Source organism: Aspergillus homomorphus (genome assembly GCF_003184865.1).
Source record: "Aspergillus homomorphus CBS 101889 unplaced genomic scaffold BO97scaffold_10, whole genome shotgun sequence".
NCBI classification, from domain to species: Eukaryota; Fungi; Ascomycota; class Eurotiomycetes; order Eurotiales; family Aspergillaceae; genus Aspergillus; species Aspergillus homomorphus.
Window position 1 is genome coordinate 643,245 of NW_020291896.1, and position 25,639 is coordinate 668,883.

Consider the following 25,639-nt stretch of genomic DNA (forward strand, 5'->3'; position numbering starts at 1 on the left):
ATGAGTTGTCTGGTCATTTCCGAATTCGGAGCCCAACCAAGAGTCCCCAGGAATGGCGCTATCACTGATAGTCATGTTGGAGAGCAGAGAGAGGAGAGCGGGAAAGTGTCTCGGTCTTAGACTACTTTCATTACTTTCCCCCCAGACCCTGGCAATCAGGCAATTTCACATGCTGATTGATTAGTGCTGATCAACTCGCATTGCGGACGGAGCGAAAGCGGGGAAATTGGGATGAATTAAATTCATTGATTAGGGCCGGGGAGTCACCCAACCCCAAACAGGGAAGAAGCGCTGCTCAGGCCTCCCAAAACCCACCCCCCCCTCGCCGATCGTGAATGACAGCCATTCAGTCCTGTTGTTACTAAGTAGCTCTGCAAAGTTTGCAAGTTCAATCCTTTGGCTGCAACCCTAATTTATCTAACTCTTGCAAAGCTTTCCGTCAACAGGACCCAGACCACATCCCATCTCATCTCCCCGGCTTTGCAACCCCCCCCCCCCCCCCCCCAACCCACGTAACCCCCCTCTCTCAATCTCATTTCCTTTCCTGCAGGTCTGGTCGTATAGGTCTGGTCTTAAGCATTACAATGTCTGCCCGGCTAATGCGCCTTGTGCCCCTTGCCGGGCTCCTCGTGGGCCTTCTCCTCACCCTCTTCTATCTCTACAGGGGGGTTTCATCTTCATTAGAGACGGACTCTGACCACCACATCCAGCCCAATGCTGACCTCTTGAACATACACCATGAGGTCTTCTCGGCGTCTACCCCTGACAAGAGATACTTTCACATCGATTTCGGGTCACATCAAGGCTTCAATCCCAGCATCATCCCGCATCCTGTGTTGGAGGACAGATGGTTCATCACGGCGCAACTCACCCGCAATCGCTCCGAGACGGAGCCACTCTCTGTTTGGAGCGCAGAGCTGGTGTGCACAGCCAGTTTTCAGGACCATGGTCGCACCCTCCGCTGCGTTGACCAGGCGCTCATCCTGCCCGTCGCTGCGACGACCAGTGACCAAACGCGCTGCCATGGCGAACTGGAAATCATGTCCATAAGCCTGGGCCCGCACGATGCGCGCATCTTCTACGGGCCCGACCGACCATACGCGGTGTATGGCTCGAACTCGCAGCACACCTGCTTTGGCCAGTGGGCGATCGATTTCCGGGTGCTAGTCGACTGGCCAGGCGAGGAGATCATGCAGACGCCAGCGTACCGGCAGCCGGTCGAGCTGCAGCGTCCGCTGCTGCCAGGCTATTCCCTCATTGAGAAGAACTGGTTTCTGTTCTGGGACGTGCAGGGGTCGGCGTACGTGCATTACGATGTTGCGCCCGCGCGCGCCTTCTCCCGACTGCTGAGCATCGCCGATGGCTCGGTCGGACCTGATCTGGCGTCCGCTGCTGCGCCGGTCGACGAGCCCTGTCTGCGGCGGTATTTACCGGTGCTGGCAGATCCCAGACACGAGTCCGTCCACCAAGCCACCAATTCGCTGGCGATCACGCTGTGCGACCGGGCGGATCCCAACTGTCAGCCCAGTGAGGACAACACTTTTGTCTTCACGATCTTCCAACATAAGAAGTATGTTGCCTTTCACAGTGTCTATGAGCCGTACGTTATGCTCTTCCGCCAGCGCGAGCCGTTCGAGGTGTTTGGTGTCTCCACTAAACCGGTCTGGATCCATGGACGCGGTGCATCGAGCGTCGAGGAGGATCAGTCGGAAATGCTGTATGTGACCTCGATTAGCTGGAAGCAGGCAGGCCAGAGGTATCACGGGCATATAGATGATGTGATGTTTTTGGCGTTCGGGCGGGAGGATTCGCAGCCCGGGGGAATCGATGTCGTTGCGAGGGACTTGCTGGATGGATTGGGTTACTGCTTTGGATGACCATAGTCGCTCGGAATGTACTGTATGATATTGTAGCCTCTTGGGGCAATTAGATCTGTTTAGTTGAACTTTGGCAAGTCCTGCTGGGCGCGTAATCGAGCATTGTGATGGCGACAAAATCCGGTCGGTTACCGTAAATCATCCTTGTTTAACCGCGCTTTGTTGACCAGTTATGGTGCAAGTCAAGCTTTGCAAGCAGCTTACGTTTACAGTTACGTACAGTACAGTATCAGCTGAGTAGCTTGTGTGTGACTGTGTGTGTGACTGTGTGTGTGACCCCGTCTTTGGTCGCTGCGGCGAGAACAACCTTGAACTGGGGCCGACAATCTCATCGCTCTTGATGCAGGCGATTACCCTGAAGCAGAACACGAGGAAATCAGGGCCTTGGAGCAGTGGTTCGAACAGTGTTGTGAGAAATATTCATATTCCACATGTTCAGCGCAAGAGATAGCAACTCGGCAATAGGCTTGACGGAGAGGGGCTTGTGCAAGGTGCTTAGCCCTAGAGGTATGTACAGTACAGTACTCACTACCTAGTAGCAATTTATTTATTTCCTGCATAGTCAGGTCTATCGACCAGGTCAGCCCTATGATAGAATGGGGCTGTCATATCATCGAAACAAAGCTTGGACTCGACCCATTCACCGCTGGGCGCTTGTCGTCCAACCGATACACTCTGATCCAGCATTCGCTTGAGACAGGGAAATTGCCAGGAGACCATTTGGCGCTTAAGTGACAGGCAGCAATCATTGATTCGGAATGAGGTCCATTTTACTACTTCCGACCCCCCCCACCCAAAACCGACTGGCAAGGCCTTTTATACCTTAGTCTGGGATCTCTGGTTCTGCCTCTGCTGCAGTGGTTTGCAATTCATTTCTTTCTTAGTCCCTCTCTGGTTCTCCATCCCCTTATTCTTGCTCGTCAGGGCTGTGGCTGGACCACAATCCCAATCTCATTCCTTTCATCGGCGGAGCGTGATCGAGCATTGAGCTATCTGGCTTCCGTTCCTCCTAGGGCTAACCAGTTCACAGTGACCAGTTCGCCTATCATGGGAGACAGTATGTGGTATGCGTTCTTGAATGATGAGCTGTGTTATGTGTCCCTCTGGGCGTTTGCATGCTTGATCGTCATGGTCTTCCTCTGGCAGACTTGCTTTCAGCTTGCTGCACATCTTCGTCGACTGGCCACCTTCACCGACCCATCCCAGAGATTTCATCAGATTCCAGACTCGCGGCTGGCGTGGCTCAAGCGCCATGTTCTCTATGCACCCCTCTGGCGCAATCGCCACAACCGTGAAATGCAACTCTCACAGGCCATCAACATGGGCACCTTGCCTAGTCGATTCCACGCCCTGTTGCTCACCTTCCTTGTGGTCTTGAACGTGACTCTCTGCACAGTCACCATTCCTTTCGAATCCAAGGAGTCAACCGTTGCAGCACTGATCCGGAACAGGACAGGTTACATGGCAACGGTCAATTTGTTTCCCCTGTTCGTCATGGCTGGACGTAACAACCCGTTGATCCCGCTGCTGCATGTCTCCTTCGACACATGGAACCTGTTGCATCGGTGGTTGGGACGGATCGTGGTGCTGGAGCAGTGGCACATGTTATCGCTTGGGGGGTGCCCAAGGTCCAAAATTGTACGAACCTCTCCTATGCCACGGTATGAATGGGAATGTCTGACCCTCTGTAGACGGGTGCAAGGCTATGCTGGGGACTCTCAGCAAGCCTTTCATGTTCAATGGCCTGATGGTAGGTTCAATTCCCCGATGCCACCTGGTACGCATGAATGACAGGAGTAGTGTATGATTGCAATGCTAGTGATACTGATCCAGTCGCCCTCCCCAATCCGGCATGCATTCTACGAGACGTTTCTGCATCTTCATATCGCCCTCGCCTGCATAGCGACTGGGTTCGTGTGGCATCACGTCTACCGCTACTCCTGCAGATTCTACCTGTACGCGGCGGTCGCATTCTGGACATTTGAGGTGGGTGGATGTTGGATGTGGTCTTAGAGTGATCCAACGGCCAGCACTAACTGGAGGCCTTTGATACAGCGTCTTACCCGCTTCCTCATCCTGGTCTATCGCAATTTCCGCGCAGGTGCCCGCACCACTGCCTACGTCGAAGCTCTTCCAGGTGATACCATGCGGATCACGCTTGACCTTGCTCGACCCTGGTGCTTCTCGCCCGGCCAGTATCTCTTCTTGTATATTCCTTCCATTGGTGGCTGGACATCCCACCCGTTCTCTGTGGCATGGGGTGGGGATATGCCTGTGCACGAAAAATCGCCGCTCGACCGTCTCGACAGTTGGACTGCCCCGAAGTCCCTCTCCCTCCTCGTCCGACGTCGCACGGGGTTCACCGACAAGCTATTCAAGGCCGCCCTCGTCCAGCAGCACTCCTTCCGCAGCACCATGGCCTACCCCGACGACCCGATGCACCCTTCCCTGCAGTCGCCGTGCGGACCCCCACTCCGACTGGCGGCTCTCGTCGAAGGCCCATATGGGAGCCTCCACTCGCTCGATTCGTACGGGACTGTCCTCCTGGTGGCCGGAGGGGTAGGCATCACGCACTGTCTTCCCTTCATGCCGCATCTCATCCAGAAGTCCACCGCCGGCACCGTTTCAGCGCGAAAAATCACGCTAGTGTGGATCGTCCAGTCACCCGAGCATCTGGAATGGCTGCGTCCCTGGATGACGGAGGTCCTGGCGCTGCCGGGTCGGAGGGAGGTGCTCCGCGTCAAGTTGTTCGTGACTCGGCCTCGCAATCCGCGGGAGATCAAGAGTCCCAGCTCGACGGTCGAAATGTTCTCCGGTCGACCAAGTCTGCAGACTCTGGTGCAGATGGAAGCTGAGAACCAGGTTGGCGCGATGGGGGTCATGTGCTGTGGAAACGGGGGGTTGAGCGACGAGGTGCGGCGCGCATGTCGGAGGCATGTGGGCGAGACGGTGGTGGATTATATTGAGGAGAGTTTCACATGGTGAGCAGTAATGCTATGGTGAGGTTCTAGTTTGAGGAGGATTAGCCGGCGATTGGCACCATAGATTGATTGTTCGACTGGTCTTTTATCGAAATAGTGAAGTGTGAGTGAGAGTATGTGAAACAGCAGCAAGCGCAACAACAAGCCATCACGTGACTAGGGATTAGTCAAGATCGGCCTGAGGCATTCAGCCAGACATCAGGAAATTGTGGCCTGAACTATGAGGTGTCATCTTGTCCGTCTCCAATCAAGTTTCCCTTTCAGTTTCCCCCTCCACAACATGCCCTCAATGCAGATCTAAGTATGAGATTCAGGACTTTTGCGTGTGGTTCATCTCCTGGTTGGGAGCTGCCCCTCCAGGTCGAAGCACTCACTTAGTGCAACTTCGGCGACTTTCGCTTCTCGTGGGTCTTGTCTTTTTTTGCGAACAAAGACCTCTCGGTGGTGCTCGCTTAGGTGCATCATGATCTTTCGTGTATCGAGCCCGGGTTCATTGTGTAGTCTTCCGGGACAAATCACTTCATCGGCAGAGCTCTTTTCTGCTGTAGACCCTACCTCACGGAGTCTTTCACTTAGACCGGTCTATTCTGTGGTTGAGGTATAGGTGAAATGCCGGGACCCATACTTCCAGTAGAATGAGATGTCAGGCTATAGTTGCTCGACGGGGTGTAGGTAGGTGCCTTTGCATTTCGATTTCCGGCAGGGCAACGATCACGGACACAGGCAACCTGCCGTTCAATCTCGACCATGACCATGGCTTCCAGTTTGACTATTCATGACTTCGCCACCCTGTGCGTGTACAGTCTCAAAAGGCTTTACGAGCTGAACTGGTGGGGCGGTAGGGGAAATGGAGTAATTTTACCTGGAAGCACAGAAAGACCAACGTAGCCCTTGAATACGTGGCTTGGGAGGCCCATAGTCTCGACATGAACCTCGAACCCCAACCGCAAAAACGGGCAGAGTTAGTGTCCGCACTGAGTCGTCTGGCCGTCCTTCTACACGAGTGTACGTCCTAAGCCGAATTCTGCAAGAGAAAGTTCACCGAATACGCCTTTTGGAGACCCTCCCCAGCCAAATTCAAGTATGCGTGGCAAAGAGATCCGGAGTATGTGACAAAATACATGGATGAAGGAAAGGTAGGTCTGGAATATACGGAGAAACACATGAAGGTGGTTCCGATCCGGGCTCATCATGCAATCGACCAAGTGCCCCTTCAAAGAAAGCTATGTCTTCTGTCACCAGAAGCGCGTTGTGTTAGGATGGATAATCTCGTCTGGCATGTACACAAATCAGCAGAAGAGTTGAGGACGACTGTCATCGCTGCCTCAGCATCTACACGGGAATTCTGGTTCAGGAGGCTGATAGAAGCTTCGACGCTGACGACTATCGGGACTACGAGATGAAGCTGATACATTGGGTCCATGAACGCCGCGGTACCTGGGACACGGAGAAGAGAACACCACGTACCGAATTAATGGGCGTCCAAGATCGTCTTATCAAGTGTAACCTGAAGCGTCGGCATCGGTTCATCCACGCTCTGGTTCATGCGAAGACAGACCAGAAGGAGCTTCATCGGTCATTATCTGTCGATAAGTCCCATCCCCAGATAATCAATTATATGCGGGCCCTAGGACGGGATAAACCGTCACGGCAGAAACAGTATATGCACTGCACCGCGAAGCCAGATGATGATGAATCAGTACGGCCGCAAGATTACCTGCCTCAGTGCTTCAAGTGCAGCCTTGATGTGTCTTCACAGGCATCCAATTCCATGGTGAAGATGCAGCGTCTCATAGATTGCGCTTCTGGCAAGACTTGCATTGTACCGAGCTGTAGGAATTCCGAGGCCCTGTTCTTCACTAAAGAGGATGACTGGCGTGGGCATATGATGCGTGAACACCCGGCATATTTCGAGCCTCTTCACTCGGAAGGCTCTCACCGGCACGAATCAACCCCTGCCGATAGCGAAGAGCGCTTGGGTTCCTGTCCTCTATGTGGCTGGCCAGAAGAGGGGAACGTTGATCTAAACATGCTCCTTCAACATATTGCTGTAGAACTTGATTTTTTCGCGATTGGGGCGCTACCTTGCACGTTTCTCGACTGGACTCCGGATGCGCTGTTGGAAAAAGGTACGCGTCCGACTGGTGATATACTCAAGCCACCGAACCCGAGAGAGCGCCTAATCCCGAGTTCCAGTTCGAGTATTCAGATCATGATACAGGCGATGAGGAGACGAAGCCGCCCCCGGACAAGTGGAGCTTGAAAAACCTGCGGCTTGGCCGGCCAGTCGCCAAGCCGAGTGCAGAAAGTGATCAGCTGTTGGCTGGGCTTGAGCTGAACTGGGCCTGAGTCAATGAGGACCTAGAGGTGAATCAGTCAGATGAGATTATGCACTTCTTTTGTGATCGCGTCCCTCACTATCAGTTCTTCGTTTCAATGATACTCATATAACATACTTTCCTCTCCGACTTATTCCCGTGTATGTAAATCCTGCAATGTCTAATTCCTGAATAGAGTGAGGAGGCTTCTGGGTATAGAGAGCAGCCCCCTCTTTTATTTTCTTACTAATTCACTAGGCCTTGCTTACAAGCATCATCCAATCTCTGAAGTTTCCAATCATCTCTACTATCAGCTACAATATAATTAGCACATCTGGAACATACTATCCAAGAGTGCGCTTAGGCCATAGCTCCTCAACAAAAAAGAATCCTTGTACACACAGCTATCAAAATAGTCTGATCCAACGACAGAGGTCCCAAGCGAACGGGGTCTCAAGTACACTCGGGAAAGGTTAAGGGAACATAGTTAATACGGCCACAATAAATTTGACCAAACGCGATCGCGGTCCGATCGCAGGCCACGGATTGATATTGGAACTCGTCGGGGATACAAAAAAGCCTCTTGTTTCCCCGGGAGATCCACCTATCCGAAACTGACAAAGTAACAGCAGACCCAGGCCGCGTAGGACAAGGGCCATCCCTTCCAGTCGAAAGCTTTCAGGGCCAATATGCACGACAATTTCGTCGGGAAAAAATGAAGTGTCATGCCATGACGTTCCTGGAACATTGAGAGACTGCTTTGACCTGAATTTACCAGTTGCATCGTCACGCTCCCAGGTAGTAAGCCTTCGCTGGGTTGCGGCTTCCGTAGACGCCTGTGATTGACTGGCGACATGGTCTAAAAGAATGGCAAGGGACTTGCCGCCCGCGAAGAAGGCGAGTTGGAGGAATTTGTATCTGCCATATGAATCGTATACGGTGCGTTGCACCTCTTTTCCCATCCGCTTATGTCTCAAATCCCAGATAGAGATGTCGCCGGCTTTTGTCGCCGAGGCGAGCGTTCTACCATCGGAAGACCTCGCGAGAACGGCAGGATTCGAAGCAATAAATAGTAGGTCGACGTATGTGTAGTAAGGGGATGACTGATGATGAGCGGAACGAAGGTCAGTGGATGTGTCTTTTAGGGGGCTAAGTGACCAAAAGAACAACCGCTTTGCAGTGACAAGCCCGACCCATTTGTCACTACAGAGAAGCGCATAATGTTTTTTGCTGTCATGAAGCTCACGACTAAGATCGCTCCTCAGGGAGTGGTGTAGGTCTTTCTTTATGGTAGATGTTTGATCCATCAGCTGAAACAATCCATATGCGGAGGCTGCCATTTTCATCCAACGAGACCAGTCTCTCTCCGTTGGAGGAGAAGGCAAGATACTGCCTCAGTTCCTGCGTGCTTTTGGCTGAACCATCCGTGGCTCTGCTTGGGCCTTGAGGAGACGCGCTGGGCTTTAGGTCGATGCTCGAGCCTTGGGAAGAAGCGCTGGATTCTATGTTTTCCAAGTTTCAGAAGAGTACAGTCCCCTCACTGTCAGCCGAGACGATGAATGTACCGTTAGGTGAGAATGCAAGCGAGGTGACTAGGCTGTTGTGATCATGTAGTACCTTCCGGTCAACCTGGCTCTCAGGACTTGAGTTAATGTCTTCGCAGAGGGTGATCCTCGAATGCCAGCTGGTCATCAACGGACGGCCCTCTGGAGAGAAGACTACCGGTTTGGTTTCAGTGTCGACTCTTCGATCCTGTAGAGGTAGCAGCAATCCGAAGTGGTGACCGCTAGGACTTCCGCAATTGGAGTAAAGGCGAGGCTGTCAATGTTACCATCGATTCGTTGTCTGGACCCTACATGCTGTGCTTTCGTACTGCAATCGATGTCCCAGAGGAAGAGATCGGTCTGAAGGCCAGGATTGCCATCCTCGTTCTGCGAGAACCCTTGCACCTCTGGGCGTGACGCGAAGGCCAGCCGTCCGCCGCTCGACTACATCGTAACTCCCACCAAGTAACGAGTGTCAGACGGGGAAGGGACAATACACTGGTAAGTCTCATCCGCATTGTCCAGGCGCTAGAACCGAGTTTCAGGATCCCGAGAGAATGCAATAAGCCCGGTGCCCTTGTCGTTGAATGCGAGCGCTTGCACGAAATATTTGTCTTCGATCAAGGTCGTTTTCGGAGTGGCAGTCTCTGTCTCGGCGTTTATTGCCCAAAGGCGAATCGTTCCGGAGAGCGGAGTGGCAAGTAAGCTAGAATCCCTGGAGAAGGCAATACAAGGCTCGCCTTCCCCCTCAACCTGAAATGACCGAACCGGAACCGCGGCGACATTAGTAGAGTCAATGGCCCAAAGCTTGATTTGGCCAGAAGAGCCGGATGCCAACATTTGGCCATCTGGGGCAAAGCACAGAACTGTGACTGGACCGCAATGACTCCCAAGTCTCTGTTGACATAGACCCCAGTCATCCTTGATGCCGGAAATATCATCGGGCCCATCAACATCACCGACCAAGGCAATACCTTCTTGCCTAAAGTGTTCCTTAATCATGCTTCGTTCCGGAGAAAATACAAGTGGGCCGCCGTAAACTTGGAGCGGATACTGGCCCAGGACAGGCATGAAACGACCGACATATTTTAAGAGTTCAGTCAGAAGCACAGCCAGCTCAGCAGCCCTTAAAGGACCAGATGTTGGTGAAGGGTTACCCGCCGAGCGCAGGAGGAGTTTCGCTCGCAGCGTTCTCAACGACAAAAGGACAGTCGGGATCCGCCTGAGCAGGTTCAGCCCTTCGATCCAATGAAGAAAATGTTCCTCGAGAAACTAGAGTACTGAATCAAACAATGCTTCTGCCTTTGTCGTGTCCATGTGCTCAATTGACTCATGTAGATGACAAGGCCAGAACACACAGCAGTACTCCAAGCCAGTCAAACGGCCGTTGGTGCAAGATTCGAGACGACGGGTCTCGGACGCCCAATCCTTGAGCAAACCTATATCTCGTTTCAAATGATTGGACAGCCGTTCAATTGATCTAGTGAAAAGATATTCGTGATTCAGAGTGGTCAATTGCCTAATCGTGTCTGAGCGCCTCAAAAACTCCCCCGCTACTTCGTGTCTGACATCAACCTGGTTGGCCTCGATGATAAAAAAAGAACGGGCGTCTGAGACGGCCTGAATTGGTTCGCATTTGTCCGCAGTGGAGGGTCGGAGTACCTCAAGCTCTAACACAGATAAGAGACGGGACTGTGACAGGTTCATGAGTCTCAACACATCCACGCACTGAAGAAACCTGTCCCAGTCTCTTTTATTCACTTGAATCTCTTGCTTCAAACTGTCAAGCTTGTGATCATAGAGTTTTGGCAATCCTCCGTGATAGCCACTGATGTTTTGCCGCGCAAATTCGGGGCGCTGGTCTATCATGTCTCTCAACCAAATACACCCAGAGAAAGTTTCTTTTGGACAGTTCTCTAAGTTCTGTCTTAATAGGCTCCAGTTCCCCATCTGAATAAGGCATCTCAGGGTTGCCATTTCTAAGCTCCTCAATTTTATGCGTGAGATAATTTTCAAAGCGGTGGCCCAGATCGCCCTTCTCTCAATTAAGGTCAATCAGAGCATAAGAGGGACGAGCGTCGGGCTCGGGATGCCCTCCAAATTTTCTCAAGGCCTCGTCAAGCCGAACTTCCGGGCGGCCTGTCAGGATCCATCGTACCTTGTCCGAGCGGAGCGAGGTTCCTATCACCTCCACAAGATCGTCTTGCTCTTGATCACACTCGTCAAGTGCGTCAACGACGAACATGACAGGATCGGCATCTACTATCATGCTTTGAAAGACGCGTGCTAAGGCAATTGATCCGTTGATACCTGCGAACGGATCCCGTCCCCCGGACTGGTCGTATTCCTCTTTCAAGTGTGATACCAGTTTAGACTGTTGGACAACCAACATCCATATCAGCGACCTCATGGCAGCCGCCATGTTGTCAAGCTTAGTCTTGCTTTCGAGGAAAACAAAACAGAGTGACGGCGAACGAATTCGGAGGAGCTTGAGTAGGTGTCTAAGGACTGCTACTAAGAGCATAGACTTGCCCTCACCTGCCGCTTCCCTTATCCAGAAGAAATCTGTGCTTAGACTGGTATCTTCCCACACATTGACTTTTCTAAAGCCGTCATCTTCCAGAATACAGCTCCAGGTGTCATTAATGGTTTCTTTCGTCCTCCTCTGGAGTCGTAACAGGTCGTCATATGGATTGGTAACGCGCATGTCTGCCAGTACCTTTAGCCTCAGAGTACTTTCTTAGGCGTGCTTATATCGTGTCAGAAGATCCTCCAAAGTTTCAGAGATGTTCCCGAGTTTTTCTTCAGGGTTCTGGACAGATCTGGATAGCTTCAGGGAAACTGTCTTATCGTTCATTCTCCAGATTTAAAGAAGCTGCCCTTCTTTTGATCTTATAAGCTCTAGAGCCTGCTTCCATTTGTCCGGACTCCAAGCATTGCACACAAACCTAGCCTCCAAGTGCTTGAAGGAAAACTTTACCGCTTGCATCTGATACTCGAGAATGGATTGATACAGCGCGGTCATCTGTTCCTTGAGTCGGTCGGCGCATGGCTGATCCAATTGCCCGTCCAGAAGTGCGTCGATCAAGTTGCTGTACCATCCCATCCTGGAAAGAGTATGTGCGACTCCTTCGACGACGGATTGGTCAGCTTTCGCAATTTTGGAGAAAGACTGTTCAGGGCCACTGACAATCAATGCGCAGAACAATCGGAAGAGATGAGTGTCTACCTTGAGTATCACGCTGACTACCGTCGACGGAATGGCAGCAAGGAGTGTCACTGCTTTGGACACGTTTTGGTGAATCAGGTCCAGGAAATTCCTGGGCCGAAATTATGCCATCGGCGATATCCCCTAACTTGCTCATGATCCCAGTTGCTCGTGCAGTCCTCTCCTCGCTCTTCTGCAAAGAAGATGCAAGTAGTGCCGCCTTCTCTCCGAGTCGTTCAGCTCGGCCGCCGTTGCATTGATACCGTCTTCCTCAAGGACCGTGACGAGGATTACCGTATAATCGTCTACAAGCTTAGCTGTGTCATCTCCCGTCATGAGATTGTTATTGGCGGTGTCCCAAAGCCGTCGAGATAATGTATTATGGGTCGGGGCCACTAGTGGGTCTTAGAAGAGTGGCAGAGTTTGTGTTTTGTGCCTTGTTCTGAGTTGGTTGGATGTTTACCTGGAGGGCTTGTTGGCTCCTCAGGGAGGCCCGAGCTTTCGTCACCGACGATGTTTCCTGGTTCATCTCCGGACGGCTTCCTGGGCTGGTCCGTCGGCGTCGGATAGTTTGCCTTGCACTTGTTCGTCGCCAGATAATTTGTCCTGAGCTCGTCCGGCACCGGACGTTTCGCCCTGCACTTGTCCGTCGTCGCCGGTCGCTTTGCCCTGGGCTTGCTTGTCGCCGGTCTGTTCACCTGGGACTTGTTCGTCTCCTATGCAAGGACAGACTTGTAGCACTCGGCTTAGTACCGTCTATAATCAACGGTCGGACGTACCAGGGCAAGCTCCGGGGGGAGCATTTGACGGTAGATGGTTGTTGTTATACGAAGACTGGTCTACCAGAGGAGAGTGTCAGCACAAATCCACAATCATCCGATCTTTGCACGATAAGAAATGGGCTTCTTTACTTCCGGATGCCGTGAGCTGCATATCCGCGTCTTGATTCTCTTCGATAACCCTCCGATGCTTTCTTCCGCAGAAGCAGCAGAGCACTGAAAATTTCTCGGTGATCTTCATGATAACTCTTTTTTTGGTGATGTTCTTTCTTTTTTTGCTTTTTTTTACCCTTTACTAATTGTCTTTCTTTTCCCGAGAGCCGAAAGGGAGGAAGAACCTATCGGAAGGGTGAATGGATGTTGCTGAACTATTGGTCTTGTTCAAAATAGATCGGGCACAGCAGCACTGGTCAACAAATAGGTGTGAACGAACTGTGTTTTCTTTTACCAAAGAAGACCGATGAGAACATCAGACCTCTGGGAGTACACGTAGATGACCTCTTGGATGAAAGTAACAAGAAAACGAAGCAGAAAATGCTGACAGAGCTGAGTATGAATTTTTGTTGTGCGTCTCACGGCCCGGCTGCATTCCCAATGGTGTGCATGTAAACGGGACGAACACAGAGGGAGGGGGAGGAAGAGGACCAGGCAAGCGAGTGTCCTAGGGCTTCTCAAGCCAGCTCAGACTACTATTAGATGTGACTTTGGGTTAAGATATGCTCGTTTTGAATACCAGCCAGAGTTCGTTAAATCGATATACTATGTGGAATAAGGTTAAACGGAATGACTCCGTGGATGCCAGTCCTTCGCCATACTATAGTAACCCCATGGCACCAGTGAGCTTCCTTTCATCCATAAATATTATCTTCAATTAAAATCTTGTACATGAATGTCCGACCTATCTCTGGCATATGGAAGTTGAAGATTGAGTAATATACGACTTTAAATAACTAGTTAGGTGGATACTCCTCTGTGGCGATCGTGCTCTGTGGTCCTGCGGCACAAGTGAGTATTTGTACCGGTGGAGAGGAATACCACTCTTTTCTCACATACTGTCGTAACTGATGTTGGATCACTGCGTAACAGAAGTACTGCTCTACGCAGGTTTCAGTTATATCATCTGATCTTGCTCCGTCCGTGAAGTTAATATGCTTGAGGATTTATTGAATAACATTACTGTATATGTGTCGGGCAAGCGGTCGGCGTTGCAAAGCACGTGAGCGCCGAGCCCTACGCTCTTCCAATGCTTATTGCCCCTTCACGATGGGTCGGAATAGGCATTTACCAAGGTACTTGCTTAAAAGAAGCTATGTAAGCTCAGAAGCCTTACGCACTGATAAACACGGGATAGAATGGTCCAAGGGAGGCTTGATCAAAGAAAGCGTTCCGCAGACCATTGACTGTGTGCGATATCGTGGTACTTCCTGTCGTCCGGGACGACTGCTTCTCCTGGCACAGAAATGATGGTGTAACATTAGCAGAAATGTGTGACTCCAGTATCCATTTCCTCTTCGCCCCTCAATTCTCTGAAGCCTACACACAAATACTCTTGCAATGGCTCTTTCCTCCTGTCCCGCTCTCGCAAAGCATGAAATAATGTGTTATATCTTGTTCAGCCACCGCCGAAGTTAACCCTCCTGAGTTCTAATTCCCCATCGTTGCTTCGCCTTGCCGCTGAAACTCTGGCTGCACTTCTTCCCAGCTGCTAAGTCAAATGCTCCTTCCACCCCTTGAGACAATCGATACCTCAAGTATGTAACTGAACCCCGTTCCCGTCAGTCACCGGCTTTTCATCCGCCACGACTGTATCCGCCACGACTGTTACCTCTACCCTCCTCACAAACCCGGCCATATGCCGGTCGAAAAACCCCGATCCCCGGCAAGGATCTGCGTCGTGATGATCGCAAGAATCTGTCGCTCGTGAACCAATTTCGAGCATGAATGCTGGTCCTGTCGTTGCACTTACGGCATAATCCACCGAAACTTCCAGTCGGAGACGAATTGTTGCATCGTGCTGGCACTGAGTCATTAGCCTCGCTCTCGCCCATTCCGTGGTACTGGATCTGCTTCCGCTGGATGAACTCTTGATCCAATGGGGGATCAATGGTCGGGTGCAGGGAATCGAGGCAATGATCAGGACCACATCGACTTCGATGAGCGTTCACCGGAGGAGGCCGACACGGTTGTTCCGAGTGTTTGTGGATTTGAAAATGATGGGCTACTCCAGGGTCTTGACGAGGAAGGCCGCCACTGCGCTAGGTAGAGTTTTAGACCTTGAGAACTGTCGAAGTCGGAGGTAGAGGTAGGGCTCACACAATGCCCAGAATGAGGAGGAAGACGAGGACGAGCTTCATGCGCAGGGTCCAGTTGAGGTTCCAGAAGATATAGATCGGGGAGAAGGCGAGAAAGGGGTCGCAGGTTGAATTGGATGTTATCCTGGGAGGGAGGTTAGCCGTGAATATCATTGGGTGACGAAAGACTGTCGAGAATACGACAGAGGCTGGCGAAGCAAGGCGGAAGTATTTGACTACCCTGAAAGTCTCCGTAATCGATAAGGATATCGAGAGACATACAGTTATTTTGAGCTTCCGGGTAGAACCACACCGTGTCTGCTGGTACGGTGCCGATGTCGCCATAACTAATCGTTCACGGTGATGTTGAACAGTACTGCTGCAATAGGAAGCAGGATCTGGATGCTTATCACATAGGAGTCGAGCAGGATAAGGCGATTGTAGCAATAGCCTTGCCAAAGCAAACAAAGCGATTAGATCACTGAGTTACGAATCATGAAACTTGTAGTTGCTTGCAAAGCGAGAAGCAACCACAACTATCGAGAACGCCATCAATGTCCAGGCAGTAATGAGAAGTTAGGTCTATAGTCTGTTGCCGATGCTAGGTCTGCTCCAGCAGTAGAGTTGCGGTGGTGGTCCCCAATATCATGCTGATCGTCGTGATCTTGCAGCATGTCTACTCGAGAATTTTGATAAGCATCTCATTTCTCCGCACGACCAAACACTGCGGAAAAGCGTCTCTAGACCTTAGATTTAGTAACTTGGCCGTTAGTTGGGTTAAATGAGGCAACCTAAGATCGATCTCAATCCACAGGTTGACTATTTTACTCAATCGTAACGTCACTGGATCGTAATCATTGAAAGGGGATTTTCTGATGACCTTGGCAGTACACTGACCTCTGTGATGCGGTGCCTTTCTAAAACATATGCAAGAGATACGTTTGAGCCTAGATATATACCATTTAAGTTGTGTTGTATTATTTTATGTATAGCATTTATCCACGTTGAACTGTCACCACGTGAACCGAGCCTAGTAAGCTATAATCAATATACACGGTTGTTGGACGGATGTAATAGAAAAAACTCCAATCAAAATTCTGGTGAATCTTGCAATAACGTTTTGTCCTAAATTGATGAGCTCGGGCGACCCACAACCCCTTATCCTGGATCTCGTCTCCAAATAATGCCAAGACCTTGGAGCAGGGGTGTGTGAAAGAGTCTAGCCTTGTGCTGAGCTTGTCTCGTTGTTTCTCCTGGCCCTAGGAGCTTGACCAAACTCAAATAGGTCTTCCAATCTCGCATTATCTATCGATCTAAGATCCCGTCGCCCTGTGTGTCGGATAGAGGGATTTCTATCCAATGGGCTGGCACACACACCGAATGGAGGAAGCGGAGTAGCTGTTGCACAAAGTGGAGTGAGCCGTGGCGGCAGAAGTGGAAGAGGCAACAGCAGTCTCTGATCCCATGGCGGGGATGCTGATGGTAGCGATAGTCTATACCTTTCCACCCTCACTAGAGCTCATGCCGGTATAGCTGGCGCCTGCAGCAGAGGCAATTGTGTCGCCGAAGCTAGTATCTGCCTCTCGAAGGGTGATGGTGGTGTTGAGATAAAGCTGAGGAGCCACGGTTCTTGTGCAGTCACTGTCACACTCGGTGCCTGTTCCGTAGCTATTCAATCAGACAATAGTGACGCCTGGAAAACTCGAGGTCGGTGGATATATGTTACCCAGTCAGGTAAGGGCCGGCGGCATAGGAGTATGTTGACAGCTCCGCCCCGGTCAAAGCATTGGTGACCGTCTGCACCCAGGTTATGTCATCTGAGAGCAGGTCATACTCAATGCGAACATGGTCGTCGCCGCTGACAGCAGAGCCAGTCCTATCAAGCTGGCCCAAAGACCCGAATATACTGGCGCGAACACGCCACTGGCCAGTGGTGGCACCACACCAGGCGTTGCTAGGCCAGCGCTCCATGGTAGTCTAGATTAGATCACCCACCGGTGCCATTGCTCATACCAGGCCAGAGAAAAAGCTCACCTTTCTGCGTCACGGGGCCAGTACCGGGAATGAGGGTGGTCACAGCATTGATGATGTCAGACTTGGTAGGGCCCAGGGAGACACAGCTCCCCCCCGGAGCCGCGCTTGAAAATCTTGGTGGCACTCTGAAGAGCGGCGGGCAACACAGCGCCCAAGGCCACCGTGGGAAGAATCGCAAGGGTGCTTAGTACATGCATATTGATGATAAATGAATGAGTGTATCAAGAGAATGTTAGGATAGCGGCAAGATTAGAGAATATGAAACGCAGGGCCGAGGCCACCGGTGCCGTCGAAGAAAGGAATGAAAGTATTTGGGACACCAAAGGGACGACTTTCGAGAAAGAAGAACAGGACAAAAAGGAAGGCGACTGCAGGTATATGTATCAGGCAAGAACTGAGCACCGGCTATGAAAAGGATCATGCCGAGTAGACCCACGAAGTTCCCGACAAACATTATGGAGGTTGGTCGGGTATTGGTAAGAGCATCTTACCGATGCCAATCTTCGGTCTTAGAAAATAAGCAAATCATAAGATACTCAGTGGCCTGGGCCCCTGAGTCCATGGCTACCCTCCCTGGGTCATAGGCTGACTAACATCTCATACAACGACCAGGGCTGTGCTTCTCTTACAGTTGTCGATTGAAGTATCTTTCTTTCCATGCAGTGGGAAGGCGGGGTGGTGGATGGTCAGGTGACAGTCATGACCTACTTACTATGCAGTGACATCAGACGTGGTTTCAATCTACCAACTTGCCAACATCTGTCCCCCTTAAGCACAATAATTTCCCCACATCATCATCACACACCATGCTCGACATTGCCAATCAGCCCAAGATCCAAGGCCATTCAAGCTCAGACATCGATGGTCTCAGTAACACCACACCTGTGGGGGATAATCAAGCCAAAAACCTGAAAGGCGAAGAGCCACCCTCTGCGGAAAGTCAAGCAAAAGCGGCGAGTTACACGGTTCTTGATCGCCAGGAAAAGCCTCGCCCGTACCATGACCTCTACAATGGTCTCGATGCAGCACCTCGAACATTGGTCGTGTTTATTCGACACTTCTTCTGTGGGGTATGCCGTTCTTCCACCCCCCGTCGCCAGCTTGAGGCGGCCAGCGTGCTAACGGTCCGCTAAAATTAGAGCTGCAAAGAATACGTCCGGTCTCTGTCGGAAGTCATCACCCCGGAATTACTTTCCGACTTGAGCACTCCAACATCCGTGGTGATCGTTGGCTGCGGCGACCCGGGCTTGATCGAGGCCTACGCTACAGAGACGGATTGTCGATTTCCTATCTACGCCGATCCCACTCGGAAGCTCTACGATGAGTTAGGGTTGCTGTCCTCGTTGGCTATGAGTGCTCGCCCGGACTATATCCGCAAGGGCATGACTCAAGTTGTGGTGGAGTCGGTGTGGGAAAAGCTGAAACAGATACCAAGTGGATTGGCTTTGAAGGGAGGCGACTCGCGACAGAACGGCGGCGAGTTTCTTTACGACCAGGAAAGTGGGAGGGAGGAGAAGCGGGCTAATTGGTGTCATCGTATGTCAAATACACGCGACCATACTGAGCTTGCGGTCTTGATCGAGATCCTCAAACGATAATGGCACCTTAAGGTTTAATAGTGCAGGTGAGATTACCAAAGGGACTGGGTGCAAGAGGACACACTAGTGTAAGGAAGCCCCCGTCCTGCAAGGCTGTTGGCGATGCCTCGATGAATTAAAGCCCCTTTATCCCTAGATTTCCGGCGAGGACCCAATTGATGACTGTTTAAAATATGAAGATAAATCAGATTGATTTCACTGCATACGAAATATCGAATATGCACCGCATGACGATCGAAGGTTCCAAGACACTTTTAGCCTATTGTGATTCAAGTTGACTCACACCGCAATCGCAAGTCGTTCATGACTGCCCACAATCTGGTTGATACCCGTCGAAATCAGGTCGTCGCTCGCTTCGGCACGGCCAGATCCGAATCGCTTCAAGTTCCACTTCTCGACTCCTTCCACATCCTTCAAATCCTTGGCAAAGGTCCGGAACAGATCCGCATTCAGCCGCTCGTACTCGGAATACTCCTTGGGCCAGTCGCCTAGACGCTCCACCGCAAGCTTCAGCAAATGCAGATGCTGTCTAACATGCTTACCCTCATCCTCAACTAGCCCCCCTGGGCTGGATGCTTCAGAGTCGGACAGTCCAGAAGTGGACCCATCTTTCATTTCGGTAGATGAAACCGAGGTAGGATCGATGAAGACTCGCAGAGCATTCTCATGTAATGAGGCTGCTTTTTTGTAGTACCGGTACGCCAGTTCGCGACGACCTTTCTGGTTCTGGTAGCCTTGCGCTACGCTAGTGTACATCTGCGAGAGGAGAACAGTCATTTCCACCGTACTCGCGTGTCGGGGTCCGTGAACCCGAGCACAGTTGTAGACGATATCTTCAGCGAGACGCATGGCGGCGGTGTAATCACCGATCAAGTAGCGGGTGATGACGAGCATCCGGCCCAGGGCGAGTGTATAGGCGTACTGTGGCTGAGTGGAGATGTGAGTGTCACGGTTATTCCACAGAGACGTGAGGATCCAAGCCAGTGTATGATAGTCGTGTTGCTCGTCCAGTACGCAGATGAGGTTGTTAAGATGGACAAGGTCGAGCTGAGTGAGATCGACCTTTTGCTGCTTAAGATAGTCAAGCGTCTCCTTCAGGATGGTGGCTGAGACGCTGAGCATCTCCTTCCTGGATGGGGCTGCAGGTCGCGCTTCGACATCGCGACCGGCAATCACGAGACCCAATTTGAAAAGCAACTTCAAGACAGAAGGAGAAGCATAACCCTGATGCGCCCTGACATATTTGAAAGCCGTAAGGGCAACTCCGCAGGCTGAAGTATAGTCAGCCATCGCCAACAGCTGGGTCACCCGGTCATAGCTGGCAATTGCGACTGAGCGAATGAAGTGCTGTGACGCGTGCGAGTGGAAATACTCCAGCAGAGTTCCGACAAACACCTTGGCCTGATTGGCATTTACCTGTACCGTGGATCCCTCGGTGGCAAGGAAGTAATTAGTAAACTGCTCTGCCAGCCGACTTGCATCTGCGTGACGACCCTTAGCTGCCAGCAATCCATGAAGCCGCGATGCGGAGGGTGTCACGCTCATCACACTGCTGTTCTTGGAACTGATCTCGGCGCGGAACTGCTCGAAATACATGTATTCAGTCGTCAGGGCTGAGTAGATCTCATTCAGCGTCAGCGAAGAGTCTTCGCGCTTCCGAAGGCTATACTCCAGTTGTGCAAGGAACGAGAGACTTTGCCGCTGGGCTGTTGTCAAGTCAAATCCGACAGTCCCGACGTTGGCTGTGTCTTTGGCCACAATCTGCCGGTACAGTTCCTGGGACAAGTCTCTCGCACGGTCTATTTGACCGGATGTGATATAACCGGTTGCAATAGTCTTGGCGGCTGCTGTCAATTGTATGGAAGATGACTCGGTGGCCAAAACCTGGGCTGTAGCATTCCGCAGAAGGGTGCCAGCAGCCTGGATGTCTCCCTGCTTAGCATACAGAGTCACAATCTCCGCCAAGTGCGACAACGATTCCTCGTGAGCCCATCCATGGGTTGAGCGGAGAGAGGCAAGACGCTGGGTGCGGATAGACACGACCCTCTTGACCTGCTCGGCAGTCATAGACTCAGTCTTGGATGCGTTGACGACCATATTTTGCTCTTCGTAAATTGAATCGAGTGTGGCACGGATATCGTCATGGTCGAGGTCAACATCGTTGGATCTCGTCTGGAGCAGCTCTTCATACAACTTGATCGCCTCGGACTCGTACCGTTTAGACTCCTGGCAAATGTTCGCCAGAGTCTGAGTCGCATGAATCGTGACAGGTGCGCCGATACCAAAGAGGCTCATACAAGCCTTACGATACTGCACCGTCACGTCGTGAATGGAGGTAGGGTCACTGTGGACCATTCGCAGACAGTGAACATACCGTTCGTAAAGGGTCTGAACAAATTGCGGCTCTTGAAGCTTAGCATTTGTCTCGGGCTTCTGGACTGTATTGAACAGCACGCGACAAGGTTTCAATGCTTCCGAATACCGCCCTTGATTCAGAAGCTCGGTGACCACAATGAGAAGAGGCTCGAAGGCATCCGGATGGCACGTTTCAGAATCCTTATTCAGAATTTGCACAATTTGTCGGTAGTAATCCACCGCGATCGGACGAGGTCGAGTCAACTCGGCTAGCTTCCACAGTTTTTTGACTACGGTGGGGTGCTCTGCTCCATATCTCCTTGTGCAGTCGTACAGAATATTCTGGTGGATGATGATAATCTTATCGCTTTGGGACATGCGTTCATAGAGACGCAGGATGCCTGTCGTAACGCGGTCCAACAGCTCGTCGCCTGCCGGCCGGTCACGTCGAAGAGCCTTATACAGACGCAGACGAACATCTTCCTCTTTGCCCGTCCGGCGTCTGGAGCGATAACAATTGCTCAACCGCTCTGTCAACTCGACACAGTATGCCAAGTTATTGGAGGGAAGAACAACTTCATCCACGGAGGGTGCAAAGAACGCAGGCCACATGATCCGTAAGACCTGCTTGATTACCTTGGTAGCATCGTCCCATCTATGCTGCGATAGGTACATCTCCAGCAACGTATTAGTCGCAGTCACCGATACCTGGTCAGTGCTAGAGGTGTTGAAAACCATCTCCTTGAGGCTCGACTCGGTGATCGTCGAACTAGTCGACGTCGCCATCTTCATCACCTCCCGCGATGTGGTGTTGATATGCTGCTGAACTTCCTGATGAATTCCGCTCTGGCTGTTCGTACTTTGAGCGCAATGCTTAAAAACGCTGAGAGCCAGCACGGAGAGCCCAACAGACTTCATCACCTTCGCGATCTCAAGAAAGTTCGAGGCAACAGCTTCAGAACTGGAGGTGCTTTGGCCGTACCCTTCCCAGAAGCCGGACAGGATGGATGCCGCCTCATTCTCGCGACGTTGGGACTTGAGAAACTTGGCATAACCCATTACAGCCTCCATGTTCCTCAGTTCCCATTCGGTTGAATGATTGAGGCGGTACTCCTTGCTAGTCTGCTGCCAGAGCTCGACATAAGTCCGCTCGGCTACTTTCAAGTCTTTTTCCGTTACAAATCTTTCGGCTTTGGCTTGCAGGGACTTGAAGTCGAATGCCTGGGTGATCACATCATCCTGCTCCAGTTGGTCTAGAGAGAAAGTAGTGCGCGCCTCCATTGTATCTTTGCGACCGTGGAGATGAACCATCAGCGAGTCATCGGCTGGTCGGGAATTATTCGACTGCGATGGACTCTCCGGAGTGGTCCCGTGTATCGAGGCTGTGATTTCTTTGGCTTTGGCTTCGTCTCCCATCGAGATGTAATGCTCGGACAGCTGAGTCAGGGTAGAAGTTACTATGCTGCTCGACACCCCGTAGTGGACCCTATAGCATTCAACCAGGAGCTGCAGCATCTCTGTCCGTTTGATCATGATCTCGGTCCGAGAGTCGGCAACCTGGTCGGCAGTAATCTCCAGATAGTACTTGGTCATCTGCATGGTTATCAGATGACGGACTGACAAAACGGTCTGGCTTATCTTTGCAGCATCGTAGAATATCTTGCTGATATGGATTGGAAGGCTGCTGTGAATTCGCCGGTAAAACAAAGCTTGGCACAGCACCGTTTGTAGGGCTGTAGGATGTTTTGTGGTCAACGCCTGTCGATATACCCGACTCTGAATGCCATGTAGGAGTCGTAGAGACGGCGTGGATTTGTTCTCCCATACGGTCATCTCCAGCAGTGGCACTGTGGGCGTGGTCGGAATAGCATTGCGAAGCTCCTTGGCAGCAGTTGCAATCTCTTGATCTGTCGTGCAGCCAAAAGCGATTTTCACGTGTGTCAACCAGTATCGTAAAGCGAAGTCGAGCAACGGATGTTTGTCCAGCAATTCTTGGCTCGCGTGTTCTTCCAAGAGATCCAAAGAGGGTTCATGATCGCTTGTGACGACGATTTTTGTGTAGATTAACAGTCTTTGTGCTAGATCGCTGTTTCGGTTCTTGATGTGCGGCAACAATTTGTCTTTCGCAAGGACATCCAGAATGGCCGTACGAATCAATCCGTGGCGAAGGTAGACCATGCGATTCTGAACAAACACAAGCGATTTGACTGATCTCAGGGTACCCTGAATATCCGACGCTTCATCGTTGATTGTGCCCTTGTCGATTTGGATTGAGCCAAGAGCCGAAAGCTCCTTCTGTGTCAAGGGGCGAGCTGCAGTAGAAAGCCAGGAGAGGACTTTCAACGCGTCTTCGCCTATCTTCGAGTGCATTGCATGCGAGACCAGATCGGTGATTGTCTTTCCAGTATTCGCGACACTCTCGACAGCTCTGGCGAGCCCCTGTGCGTTAGAGCCGCCCTCATCGCGAATCCGTTTTGCGGCCAGTTTCGCCCACAAGAACGAGCCACTGGACGCTTCAGCAATGCGCGTGACGTTGACCTCTTGTTCATCTTCGGACAAAGATGTGAAAGCACGGTTATGCTGTAGGATGTTTCTGACGACAGCAGTGATGTCATCAAAGACAAGCTCGTGGCTGACATGCACCGTGCTCTGAGAGGCTGTCGGGGATTGTTGCTGGGAGCCTAGGGCAATCAATTTGACTCTGTCTGCTGGTACAGCACTGTTGGTGAGTCGTTTGAAGAGGGCGGTCTCTCCGCAACTGGCCTCGTCCATTCCATCAACGACGAGGACGAGTTCCTTGGCACCCTGCAGACTGCTTTTGAGTGCGTTCCCCACCGCAACCCACAACAGGTCATCGTACGCATCCTCTTCTAGGGTTACTTGGCTGCGACTATATGCATCCGATAAGATTTGATAGAGTCTTACATTCCCAATACGCTTAGCGAAAAGCTGGGACATGATCATCTTGGCGACCGCGCGAGGGGTAGTGTTGGACGGGATGCGACTATCTTCGGTTGCCGTCAGCTGGTACGATCCTCAGTGTGGTGGCGCTACTCACTAATCGGGACGAAGATAGACTTGTAGCTGATCCCACCGAGGGGATGCTGCAGATGGTCGTTGATGACCGTGGCTAAGACCGTTTTGCCAGATCCTGGCTTTCCATGAATTGACAGGATCTTACGGTCGCTTTTGAGGAATCGGGTCAAGTACGGGGTCATCCACAGACAGGTAGACTCCTCTCGCTCCTGTGCAAAGTGAGCTATCGTCTCAGCCACGTTTCCCAGCACGGGATCTTCGGGCTGGAGCCAGTCCTTGATGGTTCTGATCTCGGTGACTGCGTTGCACGGAGATTTTAGTAGCTGATCTGGCCACTATGACAATAATGAAGGTCAATCACACTAACCTTTATCTCCATTCAAGCCCTCACGAATCAGTTGATGTCTCCACATCAGCTCAGACACATGCTCACAGCGAGCCTTGAAGCTATCAATGGGACCCGAGAAGGTGGTATAGATATCTATTGAAATACAATCGAGACTGTTCAAAGACCGGTGAAACGATCTGGCAACGCCGACGACCAGAGTGACTAGATCAGCCAATGCCAGAATTAGTTGGTCTTTGATATCCTGGGACACGGAGAACAGTTCTGTACGATCCAACAGGTTTCCAAGACCCATGGAAGAGCGATAGAAGAATCCAAACAGATCCATCAAGGCAGGGGCATTTTCCTCCGCCAGCTACGAGACACGCACTTAGCTATTTTGTTTTATGTGGGATCAATAAGTACGTACCTCCAGCAAGCTTGCACAGTGAACGTAGGCAAGTTGGGCCGCCATGTGACTGTCTCCCGCGAAGTGCTCCAAGGCAGTATCAAACGAGTGCAGCCGTTCCACGAACAGGGCGGCCCAAACGAGAGCCTTATCATAACTACTTCCTTCTGGAGGCAGCTTCCGCATTCGCTCCGCTCGAATCCATTCGAGCAGCGTGGCATAGTCTGCGTCCGAGATTGTGGACGAGATCATAGCATCGCTACTGCGACGAGCAAGTGAACTTACTACATCCGCCAGCGTAGAGCTTCCTCCGCCACTGAGGGCCTTCGAACCTCGTCTCGACGTGGAGGTGTGAAGCCCAGTGCTGTAGCTATCCTGGTCGAGGATATCTGATGCTCTCCTGGTACCGAAAAGCGAGGCCGTGGAAAGAGGGGATCCGAATGTGTAATGGACATTAGGTTGGAAAGACGTAGCCATTGTTGCCTATGTGTGTGGTTATGATCTCTGATCAGGGTGGCATTTGCAATGGAGAAACTCTACCAGTATCACCCGTCATTCGTGCACAAATTCAGGTTCGTTCCACTTTTGAGGTGTGTGATGGATAAACTTGTTTAAACATGCCCTTTATTGATGTCCATGGAATAGTCGGTTTGGTCAATGAGCTATTCGACCTTTGTGTCGTATTTGAAGCTCCCTCATTTCTTTCCGCACACGATCTGTAGCGTGCACGACGTCAGGATGAGCTGCACGACATTAGACAGGAATCTCCGGTACTCGCTGGAGGATCCGTATCGTTTGTGTTTGGACAAATAGCAATGTGGCATCGCACTTTCATCTCCACCTTCGAGAAGAAGGCAGTTTAAGGTCAACCTTATCTTGACATC

The 25,639-nt window shown here is 51.4% G+C and overlaps 7 protein-coding genes across 7 annotated transcripts; 4 read left to right on the forward strand and 3 right to left on the reverse strand.

The window, feature by feature from the left end:
- The first annotated feature begins 502 nt into the window (after window positions 1-502).
- Window positions 503-1,901, forward strand: BO97DRAFT_404537 (uncharacterized protein). Its single transcript, XM_025694982.1, has one exon. It carries the CDS (start codon window positions 585-587, stop codon window positions 1,875-1,877), a length of 1,293 nt encoding a protein of 430 aa, XP_025553331.1. The 5' UTR covers window positions 503-584; the 3' UTR covers window positions 1,878-1,901.
- An 867-nt stretch (window positions 1,902-2,768) lies between these two features.
- BO97DRAFT_469413 (ferric reductase family protein) lies at window positions 2,769-4,937 on the forward strand. Its single transcript, XM_025699841.1, has 4 exons — window positions 2,769-3,515; window positions 3,580-3,627; window positions 3,678-3,863; window positions 3,933-4,937. Exons 1-4 carry the CDS (start codon window positions 2,925-2,927, stop codon window positions 4,860-4,862), a joined length of 1,755 nt encoding a protein of 584 aa, XP_025553332.1. The 5' UTR covers window positions 2,769-2,924; the 3' UTR covers window positions 4,863-4,937.
- Window positions 4,938-5,611: 674 nt separating this feature from the next.
- BO97DRAFT_423094 (uncharacterized protein) lies at window positions 5,612-7,207 on the forward strand (the record flags this gene model as incomplete). Its single annotated transcript, XM_025696855.1, has 5 exons — window positions 5,612-5,696; window positions 5,747-5,863; window positions 5,930-5,963; window positions 6,155-6,987; window positions 7,080-7,207. The coding sequence occupies 5 exons, from the start codon at window positions 5,612-5,614 to the stop codon at window positions 7,205-7,207; spliced, it is 1,197 nt and encodes a 398-aa protein (XP_025553333.1).
- Window positions 7,208-8,424: 1,217 nt separating this feature from the next.
- BO97DRAFT_448785 (WD40 repeat domain-containing protein) lies at window positions 8,425-11,495 on the reverse strand (the record flags this gene model as incomplete). The annotated part of the gene is made up of 6 exons (XM_025698844.1): window positions 10,879-11,495; window positions 10,079-10,577; window positions 9,324-9,958; window positions 9,033-9,164; window positions 8,718-8,928; window positions 8,425-8,678 (listed from the first exon to the last, which is right to left on the reverse strand). The coding sequence occupies exons 1-6, from the start codon at window positions 11,425-11,427 to the stop codon at window positions 8,425-8,427; spliced, it is 2,280 nt and encodes a 759-aa protein (XP_025553334.1). The 5' UTR covers window positions 11,428-11,495.
- Window positions 11,496-16,491: 4,996 nt separating this feature from the next.
- Window positions 16,492-17,357, reverse strand: BO97DRAFT_448787 (uncharacterized protein; the record flags this gene model as incomplete). Its single annotated transcript, XM_025698845.1, has 2 exons — window positions 16,725-17,357; window positions 16,492-16,666 (listed from the first exon to the last, which is right to left on the reverse strand). Exons 1-2 carry the CDS (start codon window positions 16,967-16,969, stop codon window positions 16,492-16,494), a joined length of 420 nt encoding a protein of 139 aa, XP_025553335.1. The 5' UTR covers window positions 16,970-17,357.
- Window positions 17,358-17,799: 442 nt separating this feature from the next.
- Window positions 17,800-18,630, forward strand: BO97DRAFT_476898 (peroxiredoxin-like family protein; the record flags this gene model as incomplete). The annotated part of the gene is made up of 2 exons (XM_025700514.1): window positions 17,800-18,102; window positions 18,172-18,630. The coding sequence occupies exons 1-2, from the start codon at window positions 17,839-17,841 to the stop codon at window positions 18,628-18,630; spliced, it is 723 nt and encodes a 240-aa protein (XP_025553336.1). The 5' UTR covers window positions 17,800-17,838.
- Window positions 18,631-18,770: 140 nt separating this feature from the next.
- BO97DRAFT_448794 (uncharacterized protein) lies at window positions 18,771-25,232 on the reverse strand (the record flags this gene model as incomplete). The annotated part of the gene is made up of 4 exons (XM_025698846.1): window positions 18,771-23,989; window positions 24,040-24,319; window positions 24,524-24,722; window positions 24,777-25,232. 4 exons carry the CDS (start codon window positions 25,230-25,232, stop codon window positions 18,910-18,912), a joined length of 6,015 nt encoding a protein of 2,004 aa, XP_025553337.1. The 3' UTR covers window positions 18,771-18,909.
- Between the last annotated feature and the right edge of the window lie 407 nt (window positions 25,233-25,639).

What these genes read in the sequence shown, in the direction of transcription:
- BO97DRAFT_404537 (XM_025694982.1), top strand. Translation starts at nt 585, where the DNA reads ATGTCTGCCCGGCTAATGCGCCTTGTGCCCCTTGCCGGGCTCCTCGTG.
- BO97DRAFT_469413 (XM_025699841.1), top strand. Translation starts at nt 2,925, where the DNA reads ATGGGAGACAGTATGTGGTATGCGTTCTTGAATGATGAGCTGTGTTAT. An exon ending in GGTGCCCAAGGTCCAAAATT is followed by an intron (nt 3,516 to 3,579) that starts GTACGAACCTCT and finishes GACGGGTGCAAG; the next exon opens with GCTATGCTGGGGACTCTCAG. An exon ending in TCATGTTCAATGGCCTGATG is followed by an intron (nt 3,628 to 3,677) that starts GTAGGTTCAATT and finishes TGACAGGAGTAG; the next exon opens with TGTATGATTGCAATGCTAGT.